Source organism: Pimephales promelas, chromosome 6 (genome assembly GCF_988280905.1).
Source record: "Pimephales promelas chromosome 6, fPimPro1.hap1.1, whole genome shotgun sequence".
NCBI classification, from domain to species: Eukaryota; Metazoa; Chordata; class Actinopteri; order Cypriniformes; family Leuciscidae; genus Pimephales; species Pimephales promelas.
In genome coordinates, this window is record NC_142774.1 from 7905791 (window position 1) to 7929153 (window position 23363).

General features: G+C 35.4%; 1 protein-coding gene across 1 annotated transcript in view; it reads right to left on the minus strand.

Moving 5' to 3' along the window:
- The window catches only part of neurl1aa (neuralized E3 ubiquitin protein ligase 1Aa), a 69283-nt gene extending 47805 nt beyond the window's left edge, over positions 1 to 21478 (minus strand). The window contains exon 1 of the mRNA XM_039681818.2: positions 21035 to 21478. Within this exon, the coding sequence (XP_039537752.2) occupies positions 21035 to 21116 (82 nt within the window). The 5' untranslated portion in view covers positions 21117 to 21478. The remainder of the gene's footprint in view (positions 1 to 21034) is intronic.
- Between the last annotated feature and the right edge of the window lie 1885 nt (positions 21479 to 23363).

Genomic DNA, 23363 nt, shown 5'->3' on the forward strand with positions numbered 1-23363 from the left:
TTTTCTAGAAATAAAAGTTCCAGATACAGCATATTCATTTTTCATCAATTCTTGCACCAAACAACACAACAAGATGACATTTAATAATAGTGAAAATTATTTAATTTCCTTATTATGTAGCCGAATCTGTGCTGTTTTGTATTGGCCGCCTCCAGTTTACACTTTGTTTTGCCTCCAGCTAGCGCCGTGACGTAACTGTGACGTCGGCGCAAAAGGGGTCTATACTCTATGGGGGGAAAAAACAGAATAAGACTTGCTGGTCTCCCAAATTTAGGGGGCACTTGATAGCTGGCTAGAGAGATGAAATACAACCTGACCAGACTTCCACCATCAAGCCAGTTAAAGGGTTAGTTCAACCAAAAAGGAAATTAAGTCATTAATTACTCACCCCCATGCTGTACCAACCCCGTAAGACCGTCATTCGTCTTCGGGAACACAAATAAAGATATTTTTGATTTAATTTGAGAGGTGGTACATGGGATGCCTAGGCTAAGGGATCGAAACTTGACAGCCCAGAAAGTCATTGAAGAAAATGTTTAAATATTCCAAGTGACAACAGTGGCTCAAGTATCCCAGATTGCAAACTGACATTGAATCAACGTGGAAATATGACATCGGAACAACGTTGATCTGACATTGTTTTGCTCATCGAATTAACGTTGAACCAACGTCAGACGCGTCATTCTTTCAAAACTAACGGAAAATCAACTTGAAATCAACGCGTTGTTTCAACGTTATGAAAGCAAACCAATTTTCGATTTTCATTTAGCTTTGAAGAATGCCGCGTCTGACGTTGGTTCAACGTTAATTCGATGAGCAAAATCAACGTTGTTTCAATGTCATGAGAGACGTCGTTTCCACGTTGATTCAATGTCAGTTTGCTGTCTGGGACAAGTTTATCAAACGACGAGAATACTTTTTGTGCGAAAAATCAAACAAAAATAACGACTTTATTCCTTTTCTTCCTTGTAGGCCAGAGACGAGAGTTCAAGAGATTCCCACGACGCATGCGCGAGAATTGCGATCTCCTTCAACTACTTCAGTTCAGTTCTCGCGAATGGGTCGTGGAAATCCCTTGAACTCTCTCAACCACAGCAAGCTGCTTCGACCTCCCAAAACGAACTCCAAACAAACCATGATTTGGCCTGATATTGTTTGAAATGACATTCGTGTGTGTGTGTGTCCAAACTGTTCGTCTGTTTGTTTGTTTGTTTGTTGGGGAGCCATCATGGTAAAACTGCTCCGTAGCAGTAACCAGCAATGCCCATGTAGAACAAGGCAAAGCTATCTTGGATTGTACACTGTGTCATCTTTTATCATAGTGTACAAAAACCATAATAATTGGTGTAAGTGAAGTACATCCAATATGGCAAGATGTTTCTCTCTTTTCTACTGAGTCACTGCAGTAACTAAATATGGAGGCAGCTGCAAAGAGAGTCAAGGAGGGTCTGTAGACACACACACAAAGTCTCTAAACAAGAGACCATTCAAATACAGAACTCTTGTAGCATACCATGTGCAAAATATTACAAAGGAACATTAGATGCTGTCATTATTACAGACATGTGCAGCGAGAGAGAGAGAGAGAAAGAGAGAGAGAGAGAGAGAAGTAAACAGCTCAATACTGGTGCTATTGGAGCCTGTTGCAAAAATGACTGTGGTAAACCATGGTATTTGAGGCAATTAAATAATGAATGCTTGCAGTGTTAATATATCATAGTTTTTAGAGGTACCATCCCATGATATGTTCATGTCATGCCTACATGTTTTATTTTAAATAAAAATTTAGACTCTCTTCAGTGTTCATTCATTTCATACATAACATCGTCTTATATCAGAGTACATCTTGGGTGGAATATTTGGGCTCGTACTTAATAAAAGAGTTGTGAGCTCATACTTAGTGAACCAATGAGAGGAGATGAAAGTCAAGTGGTAAAAGGATCTGTCATTGAGGTTTAATAATACACACGCGCACACACACACCTTATAAGAGCCTTATAGTTTGACTTAAAAGTAAGATATTAGAGAAGGAGGATTCAAGCAAAGATCATAAAAAATACATACAATACAATCATTTATTTTTTATTTTTTTTGGTCTAATAGCCATTATCCCAGGCCCTACATCCTGTGGTCCATATGGTATTACTCGAAGATGTCATGTGCATCGTCAAAATGACCGATCTGATCATTACAAGCTGTTTATTATTCATTATATTAGTGTTAATCCACTCCAGCTGTTCCATATTTTCATACATTGTGTTGAGTTGAATTTAATTCTTGATCACTCATGGATCGCGTTGATAATTCTACCTATCCACACGGATCGGCTTACTGGGTTGCACGTTTATGGTTTTTGGCTTGAACGGTGGTGAAATAGCTCTTTAAGGTATAATAATCACAGTTTGCCACTTTTTACAGTGTATCTTGATCAATTTCATGCATTCTTTCTCAATAAATGTATTATCAACTTTTTAAATGTGGACCTCACTGTAAATGCATTAGTCGTGGTAGTGTTGAAAAACCATCAATAAAGCATTCATAGGCTTTAGTGCATGTGTTTGTGTGCTTGACTGAAGCATAGCAAAGTCTGCTTCTCTTTAAAACTCTCTGGCGTCAAGATTTGAGCGTTTGACTTATATCTGACTGTGAGTTTGTGCTAAAGCATGTCCAATGAGGTGAAGCCACAAGTATTAGCTCTAATACACTCTGTGGTTTCAGGATTACATTTGGGCCAATCCGTCATTTAACTCTGGCTGTAAACCACGGTGGAAGAAGCTCAACAGTCAAACTTACACACCACAACCGATTTGATCACAAACCCCAGAATCCCTCAAGACCATGTGCATACAAGAACGAAAACTGTTACATATTTAAAAATATGGTCAGGACTATATTAAACATGTGCCAAACGCTGCTCTCATAACTCAGATTCGATTGAGTCTGACGTTCCACTCTAAGGTGAGTGGTCTTACTCTCAAAGTTGTTGAAAGGACACAGAGTCAAAACATTTCAATTCTGAAACTTAAAAAAAATTATAATCAAGCCATGTAGGTTTTCTGAGGACAGATGTACTGAAACGGACACGTAAAAGCTACAAAACTGATTTGGTTGATTTTTTCGGTCCCACTTTATATAAAGTGGCTTTAAGTACTATGCACTTACATCAAAAAATAAGTACAATGTACTTTTGCTGCTATTGAGGTGTGATAGGGGTAAGGTTAGGGACAGGTGTGGACTGGTAGGTTTAAGGGTGAGTTAAGGTGTAAGGGAAGGGTCAACTGTGTAATGTAATTACATAACTTAATTACAGCTTTAATTACATGTAGGTATTTTCAAAATGTAAGAACAATGTAAAACGTGTGCGGCAACGATTAATCGCGATTAATCGCATCCAAAATAAAAGTGTGTGTGTGTGGTGTGTATAATTATTTATATAAAACACATGCATGTATATATTTAAGAAAAATGTATTCTTAATATATCAAATATTTATATTTATACATAATATTAATTATGTATAAATATAAATATATATAAAATATATACATGCAAATATTTCTTAAATATATTACGTAAACACAAACTTTTATTTTGGATGCGATTAATCGCGATTAATCGTTGCCCATCCCTAAGTACATAGTACTTTTAAGCCACTTAATATAAAGTGGGACCATTTTTTGTGTTTTGGTTAGTTCGCTGTGAAGTGTTTGTATGTGTTTGATGGTTATAGTTTCGAGAGCCAAATGTGTCCTCAAAGAGATAGAGATAGAAGTTGGTTGCCTTAAAGGGATAGTTCACCCAAAAATCTGTATTTACTCAGCCTCATGTTGTTCTAACCCCGTAAGACCTTCGTTCATCTTCGGAACATGAATTAAGATATTTTTTATGAATTAAGAATTAAGATATACATGAATTAAGATATTAAAATCTTTTTCCGAAGATTTTTAAGATATCTTCGGAACATGAATTAAGATATTAAGAAATCTGAGAGCTGGATTACTCCTCCATACTAGTCCATAGGCTTCTTGAGGGATTGAAACTTGCTGGCCTCGAAAAGTTATTATAGACATCGTTAAAATAGTCCAAGTGACTATAGTGGCTCAATCTTAACTTTATCAAACGACGAGAACATTTTTGTATGCAAAAAAACCCCAAAACAACAACTTTATTTCAACTATTAATTTCCTTCTCTCTTGGCCTCGAGTCAGGTTACTAGTTTAACAGCGTATGATCTGTTATTGTACGTCACACGCATCACACACATGACCAGCGTCGGCCAATAGTGAGCTCTATGCTATCACACTACGTTAACTGATTAGAGGCCCAAAAAGAAGGAAATGAAGAGTTGAAATAAAGTCGTCGTTATTAATGTTTGTTTTGCGCACAAAAAGTGTTCTCGACGCTTGATAAACTTAAGATTGAGCCACTGTAGTCACTTGGACTTTTTTAATAATGTCTTTAATAACTTTTCGAGGCCGGCAAGTTTCAATCCCTCAAGAAGTCTATGGACTAGTATGAAGGAGTGATCCAGCTCTCAGATTTCATCAAAAATATCTTAATTCATGTTCTGAAGATGAACGGGGTTGGAACAACATGAGGGTGAGTAAATACTGACAGAATTTTCATTTTTGGGTGAACTATCCCTTTAATTCAAAAAAGGTATAAGATTTGGATTACAAGTGACAAGCTCTTCCATGTAATTCTTTTTTTTTTTTCGTTTGGTAGCCCCGCCCACATTAACATCTCATTGCGAAATTGGGTGTGAAACTGATGGCTGTTTAATTTTTATTATTATCATTATTGGTGAAGTGTTCCTTTAAGAACAACTAAAGTGAATATCTTTACAAGAATTGGTGGACATGTTTGTGTGACCGTATATATAGGCTATAAACAGATATAAACAGATATGTTTGTGTTGGGCAGGTCCCAACACAAACATATATACGTTTGTGTTGGGACCTGCCCATGTCTTTCTATACATGCCATGAGTCAGGTATCATATTGTTTTCCACTCTGAGAAAATTCTTTACTTTTCTCAAGGTCTTCAGTTCACACCTAAGGGGTTAGTTCTTATTAAAATACACACAAGAACCTGTTGCAACCACAGACATGTAGATCATCAGTAGACTTAATTATCTAGGGATAAATCTCTCCTACTGGGATCTAATGGCTTTCGCCCGGGAGACACTTGGAGCGCTGTAGGAACTGAAGCAGTCGAGGCAGGGGAGGTGATAAGCTGACAGTAGGAGTCGCCTGTAGGGCTCCAGGATCAGATTGCAGGGAGTGCTCCTGTTAATTGGAGGCGATGAAGGACAAGACGGATCCTGAAGGGTGAAGTGTTGACCTCTAGCTGAGCTCTAAAGGGGGACGTTTCATGGATAGACAGGTTTTATTCGCTTTTTTTGAATTTGAAAAATGTAGTCTGTGTAGATGTACTCTAACGTTCGCGATGATGTTTTGAAATAAAATCTTCATAATTTGGATGTCACACAAGATATTTAATAGTAGCTAAATATAGGTGTACTGTATAATAAACAACCTTACTGTGTGTTGTATGGGTACGGTAGGTTATTGTAATACAATTGAAAAAATTAAATGATGATTTGTGAAGAAGAGTGGTAAGAAATGGACCCTGAAATTCAAAGCCGCTTTCTGTTTCTCTCGTGTGTAACTCCGACAGATGGCAAGCGGGATAAAAACTCTGCAAATAAAAGTGTAATCCCGTCCTCACATGGGTTGACACTCACCAGATTATCCATAGAGAGAGAGAGAGAGAGGAGGGGAGGGAGGGAGAGGATGTGAATAGCGAAGGTGAAGAAGGAATGGATAAATACCTCTTCACTGTAAAACAATTATATGATCAATAAGTCAATCAATCAATAAGTGACAACATGTTTTTACTAATGCTGTCAAATCGATTAATTGCGAAGTTTGCAAAAGTTGTAAACACACACACACACACACACACACACATATATATATATATATATTAGGGCTGTCAAACCATTAATCACGATTAATCGCATCCAAAATAAAAGTTTGTGTTTACATAATATAATAATATTACATAATATTATGTTATATATATATATATATATATATATATATATATATAAATACACACACATGCTTGTATATATTTAAGAAGTATTTTCATGTATATATTGTATATAGATTTATATATAAATGATATTTTTTTTCTAAAATATACATGCATGTATATATATATATATATATATATATATATATATATATATATATATATATATATACAGTATATATATATATATATATATATATATATATATATACACACACACACACACACACACACACACACACACACACACACACACACACACACACACACACACACACACACACACACACACACACACAGTGCACCCACTTATATTATGTAAACACAAACTTTTATTTTGGATGCGATTAATCGCGATTAATCGTTTGACAGCCCTATATATATATTTACAAACTTTAATGTTACGCGATTAATCACAATTTGACAGCACTAGCATTTATTACTTTAACTCATAAAAAAGTTTAATTTTTTTATTTAGAAGTTATACAAGTTAAAGTTGAAATGACTTGTACAGCCAAGTAGATTTGTACTTAAAATTATTTGTACTTAACTTTTTTTTTACAGTGTTTAAGATATCACATGGAAACAGTATTTTTAAAAGATGACAGACTAATTAAAATTCTCATAATAATAATAATCATAATATTTTTTATTATTATACCTTAAAAATACTGTTTCGATTGGCAGCTCATCAGTATGTGGTTGTGTGTGATGTTAAAGGTACTGTGAAGGCAAAGCTAAAGCTTACATAGACCACTGGCTTATGGGAATTGGTTGTGTAACGCTATCTACTCTTTTATATACTTTTACCTTTAAAACACCATTTTAAAATGCCTCTGGTGATAAAATCTCACAATACACGGGCCAGTGCTCTGATTGTGTAATACCACAGGACCTGAGCTCGGCAGCCCAAACGCTTGTATTTTTATCAGCTTACGCATCTACAGCATCCAGTACTGAGCGCTATGTCAACAAGGCATCTACAGGTCAAAACACAAAGCACACGTCGGGGCCCACGCAGTGCAGTCTAGCCCCAAGGGCCGGGATGTGGAGGTGGATGAAGACAGAGATGAGGCGGAAAAGAGTGAATACTGGTCCTTTGGATAATGTCACACAATATGGCAGTTATAAGTGTAATCGAAACTATTCAACCCCCATTGCATATCTGTCAAATTTTACAGACTTTCAGCTGTTTGCAAATCAACAAATCAAACCAAAGTAACTGAAATAGCACAACAACAAATGCTAAAGTGGTTTCACCAAATTCAACTGAACATGCAACTTTTAATGACTTCCATTTACAACTAAAGGCTTAAAATCTACAGCAGGTTTTTCAATGACTCAACAAAGACTACTCAACTGTGTGCAAGATAACAAGGGGGCGTGGTAAATTGTCAACAAGAAAAACTACAAGGGACTACAAAACGTGATGCAAAACAGGAACATAAAAGTCCATAAACCAGATAGGAATCATAACATTTAGCATGCTTTTATCCAAAGTGAGTTATCAAAGTTGGATAGAGCAAAAGCACCAATTTGAAAGGACGGGACAATTGGTTTATTTTATATTTCTGTACCATATTCATAAAACGTGCTGCATTACTCTGGAAAAAATAAATGTAAGCCTACTGACAGGCAACCAAGCAGAACATGACTTTTATGCAGTATAGTTATGTAAAAGTTATATTTCAAATGCTTGTTAGATCATTGGGTCTGTGGACACAGTGTACTTTTACTCTAAAGCAGTGAAACAGTGATTTATTGTGCCCTGCTAGTTTCATCGAACAGTGTTTGCTGCGCTGCCTTTTTTTTCAACATTCTTTGTGTAAATATGCATGAAAAGAACAGTTCCAAATCTGACACAGTGATTTTTCATTGCTGGAAAGCCAGAATGGTCGTGGAGAGGGGGGTATAATTTGTTTCTGCATCTGGTTCTTGGTTGGTTTGGACTCCACCTGTGACGTGGTGGGGGAAACCCCAACAGAGAGTTACAGCAGGGGGCCGAAAGCCTGACTGATCGTGCATGGCTTATAAAGCTCTGAAATGCATTAAAACGTGGACAAATCCCCCAACTAAACTTACAGAGAATCCCTTTCAACTCTAACGAGAAACTTGGCAAAAACTCCTCAACATCAGGCAAGCTCCAATTCTGGTCTTACTTAACTATGAAAATACACATACAGTACAGTGAAATGATTTAAAGGGATAGTTCATCCAAAAAGGAAAATTCTGCAATCATTTACTCAACCTCATGCCGATTCAAACCATTTGCGTTTCTTTTTCTGTAAAGCACAATTTTTTTTTTTTTACACCAACAAACAATACTGTTTTGGACCCCATTGACTTTCATTTTTATTGACAAAAATATCTGGGTTGTGTATAAACTTTATAATAAGGTTCTAATTGTTAAAGGGATAGTTCACTTTTAAATTAATTTTTGGTATGTTTTAGCTTACCTCAAGGGCATCCAAGATGTAGGTGTATTTGTTTCCGCAGTAGTTTCAATTTTGATATTTTTAGGTCAAACCGTTTTTGTCTGTCAGTCATATAATGGAGGTCTATGGTCACCACCTCAAAGAGCATGCACAGAGAAGTCCAAATTAAACATGATTTAATGACTTGTAAATGTAAGTACACATTGATGGCCTAAGACACGAAACGAGCAGTTTGTGTGAGAAACCGAACAGTATTTATATTGTTTTTACCTTAACCACAGCCAACCTTATTAAACTTATGCACTGCAGTTTGGTTGTGAGCTATTTACAAACTGACAAAGCTATTTTTTGGCTTGTGAAAGAGCTTGTTCCAGCCAGGGGGTCAGATCAGCCCTGTTTTTAAGGGCTCTTTAATCATATTGTCAGGTTCCTCGGTTGAGTCAGTTCCCACTGTTACTCATAGCCACGGCTTCACAAATATAAACTCATGTATCATCTGTCTGGAGTCAGGCTCAAAGGAATGAACAATGATCGTTCTGTCTCTCTGTATAGCTAATTATAGGTTTCAAAACACAAAAGTTTAGTCCAGCAAAACTGGGGATCAAGATGTTTCACCTTTCTAACTTACTGTTTGTTGTATCGCCTGTTGTACAGCCACTTTCTGCTTATATTGCGCTAATGCTGCCTAGAATATAAAACAAGTGTGTACATTAGCTGGTTATATTTATCTGTCCAGACGTTTTGAATTTGTAAGGCTTATTTTCATGGCCCTATTTCATATGCTTGTGTTGGACGAAGCAACAAGGTTTTGTTTGGTGTAACTTTGATTTTAAAGGGAACTTATAATAGCGAACTGATACTTATATTTCACCCATTTCTCTGGAAATGGAAAAAGAGCCTCCACTTGCGCTCGAAAAAGAGCCCCACCTCTTTATTTTTAATATTTATAAGAGCGGGAGTTCGTTTTTAACGAATATCAGACGGTTTGCAAATGTGATATTGATGTTATACAACAGTTCATTAAACAATAAGTTAATATGTGACTTACATGTATTGTCAATACTGTCTGTTTTTGCTTTATTTTGCCAATGAAAATAGTTCCAAACAAACCCACAGTAGAGCCATATTGCGCAAAAGACCATTTATGAATGAGTTTAGCAACACAACTGTATAATGTCACATGACAATAACAACATGGCGGATGTAGAACGTCTGAAATTCATTTATATACACACTCATGCTGCGTCCCAATTCGCTTACTTATACTACGCCCTAAAAGTACTCTTTTTGTGAGGAAAAAGTACATACTTTTGAGTGTGTAGCAAAAGAGTAGGCAAGCTTTGGGACGTACTATCACGTCATCTCGGACAGCTCTGTCGCGTGTTGCGTGCATCCCGTCACCGTAAACTGTCATGTCAATCATCTTGTCACCATTAAAATCCTCCATTCTATATCTAATTTTATTTCCTACCGTTTCGGAGAGCACATCCATCTGCCAGTTGTGGGTCTTTCATGCTCTCCTCGTGTTTGCAATTTGAATATAATGATGCATTTAAAACGTAATAGCTAAACTCTTTACAAAAGTTCACAATGCTGCTGCAAATGCAATATAATGTGGACAACATTTAATAAATTCATTTTCGTCAGGTTAGATACTGATAATTAATCACTCAAAGCTCTTTATCTAAACCTCTCTAAACCGTGCGTCCTCCGTATCGACTACGTGTCTGTAGTTTTTTAACACCTTTTACTCGTGTTTGTAGTTCTAACCGAATCCTCGTCCAACGCGCAATGGTTTGTGGGCAATATCAGCCGTTAGAGTGTGCATCGATCTACACTTCGGATTCTGACCGGAAAAAGTAGACCATCCGGGTATCTTTAAAATACTCATTTCAACATACTACGATTTGGGACGTACTAATTCTATTTTCGAATACTATTTAGGACGGATAGTATGCGAATTGGGACGCAGTGTTAGTTCCTATGTGATTTCGGACACAGCCTCTTACATAATTTGTCCCTGAATGATTCAGCCATTTTGAATGAATCGTTTGACTGAATGATTCAATGACTCACTCGTTAGAATTTGCTGCCATCTACTGGCGGTTTTAGTATCATTTCATTTTAGCTGAGGGGCTGAGGGACTGATTAAGATTAAATGCTCTTTTTGTTTTTGGTCGTAATTGTAAAAATAGTTCTGGTTAAAGAGATAGAATGCGTTATAAATAGACTATTGAGAGGGAAATATGATAACATTGTTCAATATAACAGAGATAATAATGTAACAGCAGCAGTCACATTGAATACAGTGTCTTTGTCATTTTATTTCCTTTGAATTCCAAAGTATAGGCTAATGTATCATTAGTATAACAATATCAATTTGGGAAGGTTTGGGAAGGTTCTTTTCAAAAGGTACACTTATGTTCCTTATAGGCTCTAATATGTACACTTTAGGTACTATATGTACCTTCAAGGTAGGCCTATCTTTTGGCACAAAAGTGTACCTTTTGAAAAGGTACCGTTCTAGTGACAGTTAAAAAAAAGAGTTTGTATAAATACGGTACAATTTCAAATCATAACTGTGGCCTTTAGCTTAGTCACTGGAGATTGTGGAAGGTGTTATGCAAACAAAATGGACTTGACTGTTGATAAAAACGAAAGTAAATACAGAACCATTGTTCTGTTTCTGTGAGCAGCAGATGTTATAGTTCCTGTTTATTATGGGAAAGTCGGATCATCTCTAACCGACGTGGCCATATCACCAGATGTCTTTAGAGAGTGTTTTACTTTTATACACAACCTAAGATATGTTTAACTGACAAATTAATATACCCATGATAATGCCACACCCATTACAATCACAATGTCTACCCAGAGAGACACGTCCAACATGTTGTGTGTGCTGCATGTATGTGCATGTATGTTTCAGCATGTGCAGTTATGTGGTGTATTATATACACTTCTTATCTGGGATGACAACGTATCAATCAATCATCTGTCAGTGAACAAATTGCTTTGTGTGATTTACACTCCAAACACAGACATACAGTAAGCTAGACATGTAGTGTTGCGTAGTCACACCTTCTATCTATCTATCTATCTATCTATCTATCTATCTATCTATCTATCTATCTATCTATCTATCTATCTATCTATCTATCTATCTATCTATCTATCTATCTATCTATCTATCTATCTATCTATCTATCTATCTATCTATCTATCTACACTCTAAAAAATGCTGGGTTGTTTTAACCCAATTTTGGGTAAAATATGGACAAACCCAGCCATTGGGTTACATTTTTAAATGATAATTTTAACCCAATAGTTGGGTTTGTCCATATTTTACCCAAAATTGGGTTAAAACAACCCAGCATTTTTTAGAGTGTATCTATCTATCTATCTATCTATCTATCTATCTATCTATCTATCTATCTATCTATCTATCTATCTATCTATCTATCTATCTATCTATCTATCTATCTATCTATCTATGCAACTTGTAAACACAAAAATGGGCTGTGGGCATGTCATCTGAGACAAACATGATGCACTTCAGGACTGAATATAATAATTGTCTCAAGATATATGTCTTGACTTACTGCTGCAACTCTGTTTATGTAATATAACATGAAAAGGCTTACAGTAATCAGATGACTGATCCCGTTCTAAGGCCCTTTCTTAACATGTGTTTATGTGTCTTTCAGAGTCCTGCAATGACCTCATAGATTTTATATCTCTAGCTGTGAAACAGAGGCCTATCTTCAGTCTCATTCTGGGTTTCTATGAGGTAATGGCAAGAAAAATGGAGAGTGAATGGTGTTGCGTAATAGCTTTAAGGACAGAAATACAATAAAACCTAGAGTGTGACTACTTGTGCATATTTAAGCTCTACATCTTTAAGGCTAACTTTAAATGATGATGTAATAATAGACTTGACCATGAATATATGTATTTTTTTTTTTCAATATTTTTTTTCACAATTTTACCGGGAATAAATCTATCTATCTTTTTTTTGTATTTTTTTAAAATTATGTAAAATGATTGCACCACACTAAATATTTTTAATAATTGTTGTCTACTCATAATTCTGATACAATATTATTTCATTAACACAAACAAAACATTGTTTGAAATAAAATAAACATTAACTTATAATATATATATAGCCTATAGATTAGCTAATATATATATATATATATATATATATATATATATATATATATATATATATATATATATATATATATAACGTTTTTAAGTCGATCAGATTTTTCTCCCCTTGACCCCCTTTTGACGTAAGAAGAGGATCTTATTTTCGCATGTGACAACAGTGTAACCAGTTCCAACACAATGCCAAAAGCATGCAAACTGTTAGAACACTATTTGCCCAAAAAATGCCACTGCTGTCTTACAAAGACCTAAGGGAACTGTCAACATGTGTAAAATGTAAACATGATGGTACATGCAAGCAAGTCAATGAGATGAATCATTGTAACTCCACAACAACTATAAATGTACCCACTCACCATTCAGAAGCATCCAGGTGCGTCTAAATGTTGCGAACTCTTCCCAAGTCTCTCTATAAGTCTGCACTCCGATACTGGCTATTTCTGAGATTTTTGGGTGAAGTGAGATTATTCCTGTTTTGTTATTGCTGAGTATCCGAAACCTGGATCAGTTCGGCCATCTTCTGGAGGCCGGGAGCAGCAGCTCATTTGCATTTAAAGGGACACACACACACACACAAACTGCACGTTTTTGCTCAGACCCAAAAAAAGGGGCCGATTTGACAAGCTATAATAAATAAACTGAAATTTCACAGACATATTCTGGGGACACCATATATTTATATTACGTCCACTGAGGGGCCAGAATGAAAGTTTTTATGACGTCTTTTTGTGACGTGTTCTGCACGTCCGATATAGACGTTAATGGGTCCTTCGTACAAGATTAAAAACTAGTTCAAAAGTGGCCATTTTCAACATAATTTATGGTCTCATTTAGACAATTCATACTGTTTCTGGACCAAGTAAACACTTTCATGATGCATTAAATTAAAACTCATATTTATTTCAATGTAATGTCCTTACATTGTTAAGATGGTGATATTTATTTCATTTTAAGTCAACGTTATAGTGATCAGTGTTTGCTTTAGTTGGGCTCTTGGTCCCAATATTTCATACTCTACCTTTTCTTTGGCTGTTGTAACTGTGTGTTTGAATAACACCATTGTTGCGGCAGAGAAAGCCAAGAAATGTAAAATTGGCTCTCATCAGCTTCTTGTTGATGATGATGATGATGATGAAATCAACATAAAGTGAGCATTTACTGTTGGGTTTAGACTTTTGTGTTTATATGTAAAATTTGTAACCACCAACCTTGTGGAACTGCATTTTTTGGCTAATAGCATGGAAGGTGGACAAAAAGCAAGTTTACACAATGTTTTGAGAAAATGTACCATATAGTCACACAGACATCAAGATTTTAAAAAATGGTGACAATAAATAAAAAATGCTAAAAAAATGCTTCATGCAGCAATGCATGATGGGTAGATTTCATAGTACAAAACATCCTTGATTCCCAAGCTTTTTTGTTTTGGTTGTCACCATTGTTGAGAAGCATATGCAAAATCTTGATATCTGTGTGTGACTATGTGATTCACTTTCTTAAAATATTTTGTACACGGTGATCATTTGAAAGTTGCTGATCCAAATAATGCAGTTCCACAAGATGAATAATTATAAATCTCTGATATAAAAACAAAAGTTTAGATGTTGTTTAATGCTTGCATTGTGTTGATTTTGTCATCATCAACAAGCAGCTGAAGACAGCTGACTTTTCATTTTCTTGGCTTTCTTTGCACAAGCAATGGTGTTATACAAACACACAATTACAACAGCCAAAGTAAAGCTAAAGTAAGGTGATCTCGAACCAAGAGCCCAAATAAAGCAAACACTGATCACCACAATGGTGATTTAAAATGAAACAAATATCACCATCTAAACCGCATCTAAACAATGTAAATAAACAAAAGACGTTGAAAAGTCATTTTGCTTAGTGGGTTGGTTCTAAAAGTCATTCATTTTTCTTCTACCAAAAGATAGCAGATTTGTTGTCGTCTGTGAATTATGAAGAAAAATGTAAGAAAAACTGAAAGATGCAGCATCCGCGCCAATAGCATATTTCCAAAATTACTTGGTGCACCTTTCATCAAATACGGCCTTGAAAGAGAAATCACTGCGGGTCAGGCATAGACCACAGCATTCCAGTCTCAGTTTCAAAACTCTAATGCTAAACAACTGCTATGCAATCACTAAACAAACATCATTTCCTTAATGAGGAAATCTAGGAGAAGGTCAAACTGGGAGTGAGTTGAAATGTTTCTTCTTAAAGTTGAGCAACCTGGATGAGGGCATTTTGGACGAAGTCAAATTCAGGTTAGCCATGTGTGTTGCCAGATTTCAGCTCGTGAGCTTAGTGGAAATGTTAAATGTTCCCATCAACGGCCTTGGTCTGCACAATCAGGTCTGCTGATTAATAGTCCTGAGCTGCCAATAGATCTGGGGGCTGTTTTCTTTTGGACACAAAAACACCTTGTTCTTAGATGAGAACTTTATTCAAAATACCTGCGGAATTATTCTGTAACTAAACAACTTGGACCATGTACACAAAGAGAGAGCAACATTCATCAATAATGGCGCTTGCTAATTGGAATTTGCTTTAGCGTTGCACAGGTTTATTTATAATAAAATTTAAACTCTTATAATTTCTGTATAAAAATTTCTGTATATTCTGTCAGGCACATCTTCTCATCATGAATTTAGATAATAAATTAGTTTTGTTTTATTCATTTTTTAATTTAAATCTGACAGTTTGTATCACCTGAAAAAAAGCTAATCCATTAAACACGAAAGTATTATGCAATCATTTAAGACATTTCTCCTTATCTAGAACCTTATTGGTATTTAAAATTGATTTAAGAACCCTATCGGTTTGAGTTAAAAGAACTTGTTTCTTTTAATTTCAACCAACTCAAATTGAACTTAAACTGGGCTCGGATTTCGATTTCCAATTAAAAAGTATGAGTACAAAATAAAAATCTGCAAGTTCTTCTTACTTACACTGAATTGTGAAGTACACTGAATTTAGTAACTTAAACATGTTGATGTAACTGATTACCTAAGTGTCCTATGTGAGTTTTGCCAACTTATTCGGGTTTACAGTGTTTCCATTTTGAGGTACTCTCTATTAAACCATGCTTTCAGAGTTCAGATCAGTTAAATTGCCTTGCATAGGAGTTCATTTCACATAACAGGCAATTCTGTGCACCTTTTCAATGCTTAATAAACCACAAAAAGCCTTTGAGCTATTAACAACTCTCTGTGAGTCTGACCTTTTTAATTTGTCTGAGGCATATCAGGCAGCTGTCAGAAATGAGCCGTGAGACATTATTCATTCAGTTCACAGCAGACTTTGATTCTCTCTCTCTCTCTGTCTCTCTCTCTCTCTCTCTCTCTCTCTCTCTTATCCCGACATGTTAAATAGTGACTTCCAATGTACCGGAACTAAACTGTTGATCCCAAAGGGAAACCTCTGGCTGTGAATATCTTTACATTTTCTAGTGTTGGTTTGTGTCTGAATGTGTATGCCCTCTATGCTAATGTGTGTGTGGGATTGTACAGCATGTTGAAAAAGCAATCTGTAAAATAATCTCCCTGATGGCCTCCTTCTGCCTTTCAAGCTTTGATTTAAATCTCATGATGCATGAATGCAACATACAATGAGTGAGTTTTGCCAGCATGAGTGGAATTTGAGGTCAGATATAGAAACCAAGTCAACAAAATCTTGTTGTCTGTCGCTGTTCACAGTAGCGGCTGATTAGAGACAGGTTTTTATCGTTTCCTACTTTATCGCATTGTGCCTTTTTTTCTTAAAATGAAATATGATTCATCAGGCCTTTTGGGAATGTGATTTGCATTACATTTTATGTTTTGCCCTCTATAATAAAAGCTACAGAGCTTTGATCATAAAACGGAGAGATTATTGGGAGATATTAAGTGACAACTGATATATAGTGCAACTGAAACTAGTTTATGCAAGTAGTCTGCTATACTGTAATAAAGATTTCATTGATTTATAGTACAAGCAGAATTTCATCTTACTTTATGGTCACCAGCAACTCTACCAAATGGCACATTTTTGCTTACGCTGGGCCTCTGAATAAAATTAAGGAGTATGGGCTCCATATTCTCCTATCATATATATGAGCCAACAGCCTGATGTATCAAATATGATACTCTATAAAAGCACATATGCAAATTTATTGGATTCATCATTATTATTATTATTATTATTTTTGTCTAAAGGCTCAATAAACACTCCATTTTCAAAGATTGGGGTTTTCGGACTATTATTTCACACTAAGTGTTAGGCTATGCCCTTCCTCCCACACATCTGAGTCTAAATAAGCATGTAATCATGAATTGACAAAAAGATATACATCCATGTATGACATGAGGATAGATACAGACATAGATACACACACACACACACACACACACACACGCACACAAACCTCCCCTTCTCCCTCAACGCTCATCTTTTCTGGACTGTGCTCCTGTTTTCACATCCCCTCCCTTCATAAAATCATGAATCATCTCACATCTCGCTTTTATATACTTCATTTTCAGAAACATATTTAGATCAAATTACATAAAAATCATAATAAGCGCAACATGTTGTGGTGAGTCATTTGGCCAGAAATATAGTTTCTCAGTCTTGATGTCACTAATGTCAGTGGGGCCAATTGGTTTAGAAATGAAACATTGGATCCTTATTATTTATGATGGGACTCAAACTGTGTTACATCTCTCCTTTAGAGAAAAGGAAATTGGTTATTTAAGTTGAACCGGTGACAGCATGAGTGGAATAAGAAGGAGGCGGGGATGTTTCCGTGCCATTACAGGACTAAATTAAACATCGCAGGTTTCATCTCACTGTTCAAAGTAACAATTAGTTCCAACCTATAATCTTGTATGCTACATTTCTGGTGCAAAACAAGACGAAGATACTGTATATGAACCAAACCTTCCTCCTGTTATCTTATAACACTGAGGGATAATCGCCATGGTAACGGTTTACTATGCCCAGTTGTCAAGGAGATCTCGTCTGACAGGATAATGGGTTCCACTGTCCCTTCTGCCTCTCGTTACAATTCATCACGAGGTGAACGCATCACACGCATGCAGACACTAAATCTGGAAATTTGTCGGCAAATGACCTCACTATTAGCAGTTTAATAATGCGTGTTTCCTGATAAACACCTATGGATGGTTTCCTGGAGGAAAAAGCATTTTGATTCACCTATACACTCTAGAAAATGCTGGGTTGTTTTAACCCAATTTTGAGTCAAATGTGGACAAACTCAAACATTGGGTTAAAAATGTCATTTAAAAATGAAACCCAATGGCTGGGTTTGCCGTTATTTGACCCAAAATTGGGTTAAAACAACCCAGCATTTTTTAGAGTGTATGGTGTATCTAACACAGTCTCATCACAAGAAGTCATAATGACGTCTTGGGACGTCTTTTGACCATACGTCAACATCCGCCTTTTTAGGGTACCCTTAAACGTCGGTTACATGACGATCCGTCACAAAACTGACGCTTTACCTTCGGTTAGGCGACGGGGTAGGTTTAGGGGTAGGGTTAGGATCCGATAACGTCATCTAACCGACGTTTAAGGGTACCTTAAAAAGGCGGATGTTGACGTATGGTCACAACGACGTCCCAAGACGTCAGTTATATGACGTCTTGGGGTGCACTAATAATATCTCTGAAAAAAAAAAGTATGCTTTGCTGTTATGATTGAGAGAGAGAGAGAGAGAGAGAGAGAGAGAGAGAGAGAGAGAGAGAGAGAGAGAGAGAGAGAGAGAATGGCTTGTGCTCTCATGTTCGTTTTATATCAATTATAAATCATTAAATATACAATTCGTTTGTTCGTTTGTATCACCCTTTGATTGTCGTTGCTGGCCCTTCGGTGCAATCTGTAAATGCACCGGAGTGCCTTGTCAATGCTGCAGATAATTAAAGCCCCCTTCAGCATGTCTTTATTTGAATATAATGACGTTTTTTGCTAATGAGGGGCACAATTATATCCGCACTGGCATAATCTTCATAATTATCTGTTATGCATGAATCAGAAGAGCTTTGAAACAGAACAGAATCTCCAAAATTACCTCCATCGCTGCAAACGTCCTACGCAGTTGGAGAGGAGTTCAAGGGCTGGCAAAGTGCTGGCTTACATAAAATAATGTTTCTGAAGGATATTCAGTCAGGGAAAGTGAGACCATTAAACTTTTCAGCTGGTGAACTGGGTCTGGTTGAACTTTCGGCACAGACAGAGGAAATGGGCTGTCCTAATAACTCGAATGACTCTTGAATTGGTCGCATAATCAACTTGGATCACACACTACTGTACAGTGATGACCATACACACAGTACAGCAAAAACTGAGTAATGTTAATGAACATGATGTGTCTAATTATTTTGCAGAGCAGCTCATAATTGTGCATTGTTATTATTATGTCTGTAATGATTAATCATAGTAGCCTATTGTGTACCACGATGAGTGAACTTTAAAGAGTAAATAAACCCTAAACCAACTTTTTTAGTTAATGATCTGTAAGAATGGATCTTTATTAATACCACCAGTCATTGATTCAAGTAACTTTTTTGACATTTGTGTATAAAGTGTTGTGTTTTATTTCTACAATATATGGTGTAAAAACGTCTTAGTGCTGCCCTCTTCAGGTTGAACGGTGGCTACTGCAGTTGAATTTTCCTATTGGACGTTCTGCACTTCGTGACGTACGCAGGTTTCAGCTCACCACCCTCGAGCTACGCTCTTGGCAGTATAAAACCAGATTGTTTCGTCAAAACCAGTCAGGAGTTGGAATAGCGAGTATTGAAAACGATCAGGATAGAGTGTTTTAGCATCTATTTCGTCCTCTCTCCCCTGTGATCTGCCACTTTTTCAGTATTTTTCAAATATTTCCAGTGGGTGGAGTCAACTTGAAATATGAAAGTGAAAAAGTGGCGACTTGGATATCTGAGTTGACTAAACTTTATGACAACTTGACAAAAAGTGACAACTTGGATATCCGAGTTGACTAAATTTTGAGGCAAAGCGAACACTTTTTTGGGTTAAAACAACATTTTTTTTTTTACAGTGAAACCTTTGGCCTATCTGAGCGCTGTCTTTTAGCCCCTACATGAATTCATTCAGTATTCATGAACAGTTACCATGAGAAACATCATAATCAACACAATTCACAAAAAAACAAACAAATAAATAAATAAACAATTGCTTTATGGTGCAGAATGTTTAACTTTAAGAAAAAGAAAAGAAAATGTCTTCTCGGCTGAAATTCAAGAGCTGGTTGTCTAAATTACTTTAACCTGGAATACACAACTTTCTTTCATTTCTATAATTCACATCTGTTAAAGGATTGTTAGGCTGTCTAAATTTGGAACAGTTGCTACCCAGATAACAAATTCATGTTCTAAAGACATTTTGGGAATTTGCAATGTTTCTAAAATGTGATTAGAACGCTGTTTTGATAAATTATGTTTTTGTAACAACGTTCGGGAGGAACACACTCAAGTGATCTATAAGAGGAGGCCTACACATACAGCCTATACTCAACCATGTTCCAAGTACTCTGATTATTTGGTAACACTTCAGTTAATTCTCATAGTTACTCATCAGCATGCATAAGATATTGACTGTTTATTATAATGCACATATGAATGCCTTATGCTGCATGACCATATTCTACATCCCTTATGCTAAGCAGTAATTAGGAGTTTACTGAGGCAAAATCTTTGTAACAGTTAATAGTGAGAACTGGACCCTAAGCTAAAGTGTGACCCATTCGGTAAACATTTATTTATAACGTTAACATTCATTATGTACAATAACATCACAAGGATGTTCTAAAAAATGTTGTCCTCAGAACATATCAAATATTAATAATGTTTTAAGAACATTTTATAAATGTTATTTAAAATACCCTCTACAAAGCATTAGTAGTTTGGGAACGTTCCCTGCATGTAATCTCTGATTAGCTTGGACATCCGGTGGTCAAGATGTTTTTTGGAACTGGTCAACTATAACTAATGACTGACTTAGAGCAGCTACCATATTCCACCCTGTAAACAATATTGTTGGTTTAACTTAAAAAATGAAGTAACCTGCCTTAAAATTTTAAGTTCATTGAAATGGAAAAATTGAGTTAATACAATGGAGATTCAGAAACTCAAAATATTATGTTATCTGAACTACATAAATTATTCAAGTTAAGTTTAAGTTAAAAATGTTGTGATTACAAATCATGAAAATATTTTTTTACAGTGTATGGGACATAATAGAATAGAATAGAATAGAATAGAATAGAATAGAATAGAATAGAATAGAATAGAATAGAATAGCTAACCTTTGTGTGAGTTTTGAAGTCTTTGAAACCTGTTCGACTGTCCCCTGTGCAGTGCTCTGATTCCGGACACGCTGTTGCCCATGACTGCTGATCTCCAGATGTTGCACTTCGAGCGTCAGGCTCTAATAACTCACACTTATCGTCCTTCTCTTTGACTTGCTGTTGCTATTATGTCCGTGACAAGTCAGATCCACAAGTACAGATCCACAAGTTTTTCTCTGCTCGATGAACTGTCATTGAAAAAACACATCAGCTGCCCAAACGCGCCCAAGCTGCAGGTGCAAGACGCGCGTTTGCGCTTCGGGAAAACGCACGGCAAGCCACAGGAATAAGGTTTGCAATGAACGAAACGGGAATAAATTGGATATTTTATGTAGGTCAGCTCAAAACCGATTTGATTTGCAAACTTTTCTTCCCTCAGATATTTGTTTTGTCATCCTGCTTTGGTGAGTTATTCTCCATCGGGGATTTAACGCGCATCTGTCGCCTCTGCTTCTACTTTAGATTAGATCAAATACACAGCCTCAACCATCATTCAGGATAATGCGTCCTCATAATTATATAGCCTAATCCCTTTAATCACTCACCTATAGGCTACAATTTGGCTACTACTGGATATTTGTTTAAGCCAACAGAACCAATCAAAACTTATGTAATATTATTTGCTGCAAGATGAGACTTTAATAGCTCAAGTGTTGACGCACGAAGTCATGACAATGTGTCACTTATTGGCGTTATAGTGACTCAACATTATACCTCAAAAATATTCGAACAAAACAAGGTAGATCCAGAAGAGGGAACAGTCAAAACATATCGTAACAGTTACACATTCCATTGTTTTCTTCTATTTTAAGATATTGTTTTCAATATCTTATATATAGTATATATATATATATATATATATATATATATATATATATATATATATAGGATATCATATAATAAATTATTATTAAGAAAATATACTTTTTTTGCATGTATTATAATTTGGAAATATTGGAATGCAAAAATGTTTTTTTTTTGTTTAATTTTATAAATAATAGGCCTAATTAATAAAAATAAAATAAAAACACAAATAATTCTAATTTATTTGGTAATATTTCGAATTTATGTAACATAATTGACTATTTTAAATGACAGATTGTCTTCAATGGGAACTGACTAGACACAAGTGACTCAACTGATCTCTAGGAACTTCCACACCTTTCATTGTGTCATCTGACGCAGGGCTATGGACACTGAAGAGCAATTATAAAATGATTAACATAACTTTACCATCTTATGTAATCGACATGTTCTTTATCTGAGTACATGTGCAGATTTGTGATGATTCATTTAGAAAGGATTTGTTTTTAGTACACTGTAAAAAAATATTGTTGGTTTAACTTGAAAAAAAAAAATGAAGTAACCTAGTTGCCTTAAAATTTTAAGTTCATTGAAATGGAAAAGTTGAGTTAATACAATGAAGGAGATTGATTTAATCATCAGAAACTCAAAATATTATGTTATCTGAACCAGATAAATTATTTAAGTTGATTTGACAAAAGAAAAAATGTTGTGATTACAAATCATGGAAATATATTTTTTTACAGTGTAGAATTGATCTAGCCCTGAATAGATGATGGTATAGTCGGATTTTTGTTTGTGTTGGAGCGCTGATAAAGTTTTATGCTCTCAGTCTCAGCCCTTTTTTGTAAACCCTCCTAAATATAAATATAACAGAAATAAATGTAAATACCAAAACAGCATTGAATATATAAAACATACATAACTACAGAATATAAAAAAAGTATAAAACATACTTCAATTTAAACTATTAGACGTCGATCCTTTAAAAGAAATAATAATAATCAGCCAATAATCACACTGTAAAAATGATATAAAAAATATTTTCAAGATTTGTTATCACAACATATTTTCTTTTGTCAAATCAACTTTATAATAATTTATTTAGTTGAGATAACTTATTATTTTGAGTTTCTGATGGTTAAATTAATCTCCTTCATTGTATTAACTCACTTTTTCCAGTTCAATCAACTTAAAATTTTAAGACAACCAGGTTACTTACTTTTTTAAGTTAAACCATCAATATTTTTTTACAGTGCACTTAATGTTACCTTAAGGTTTTTAAGCGGGGTTTGGAATGCATGTGTAAACCAACAACATCATTGTTGGTTTAACTTAAAAAGTAAATTACCTGGTTGCCTTATATTTGTTCATTGAAATCATTTTTTTTTTTTTTTTTTTTTTTGCAGTTAATAAATACAATAAATAGATTGGTTTAATCAACCGAAACTCAAAACATTATGTTATCGGAACCACATTGATT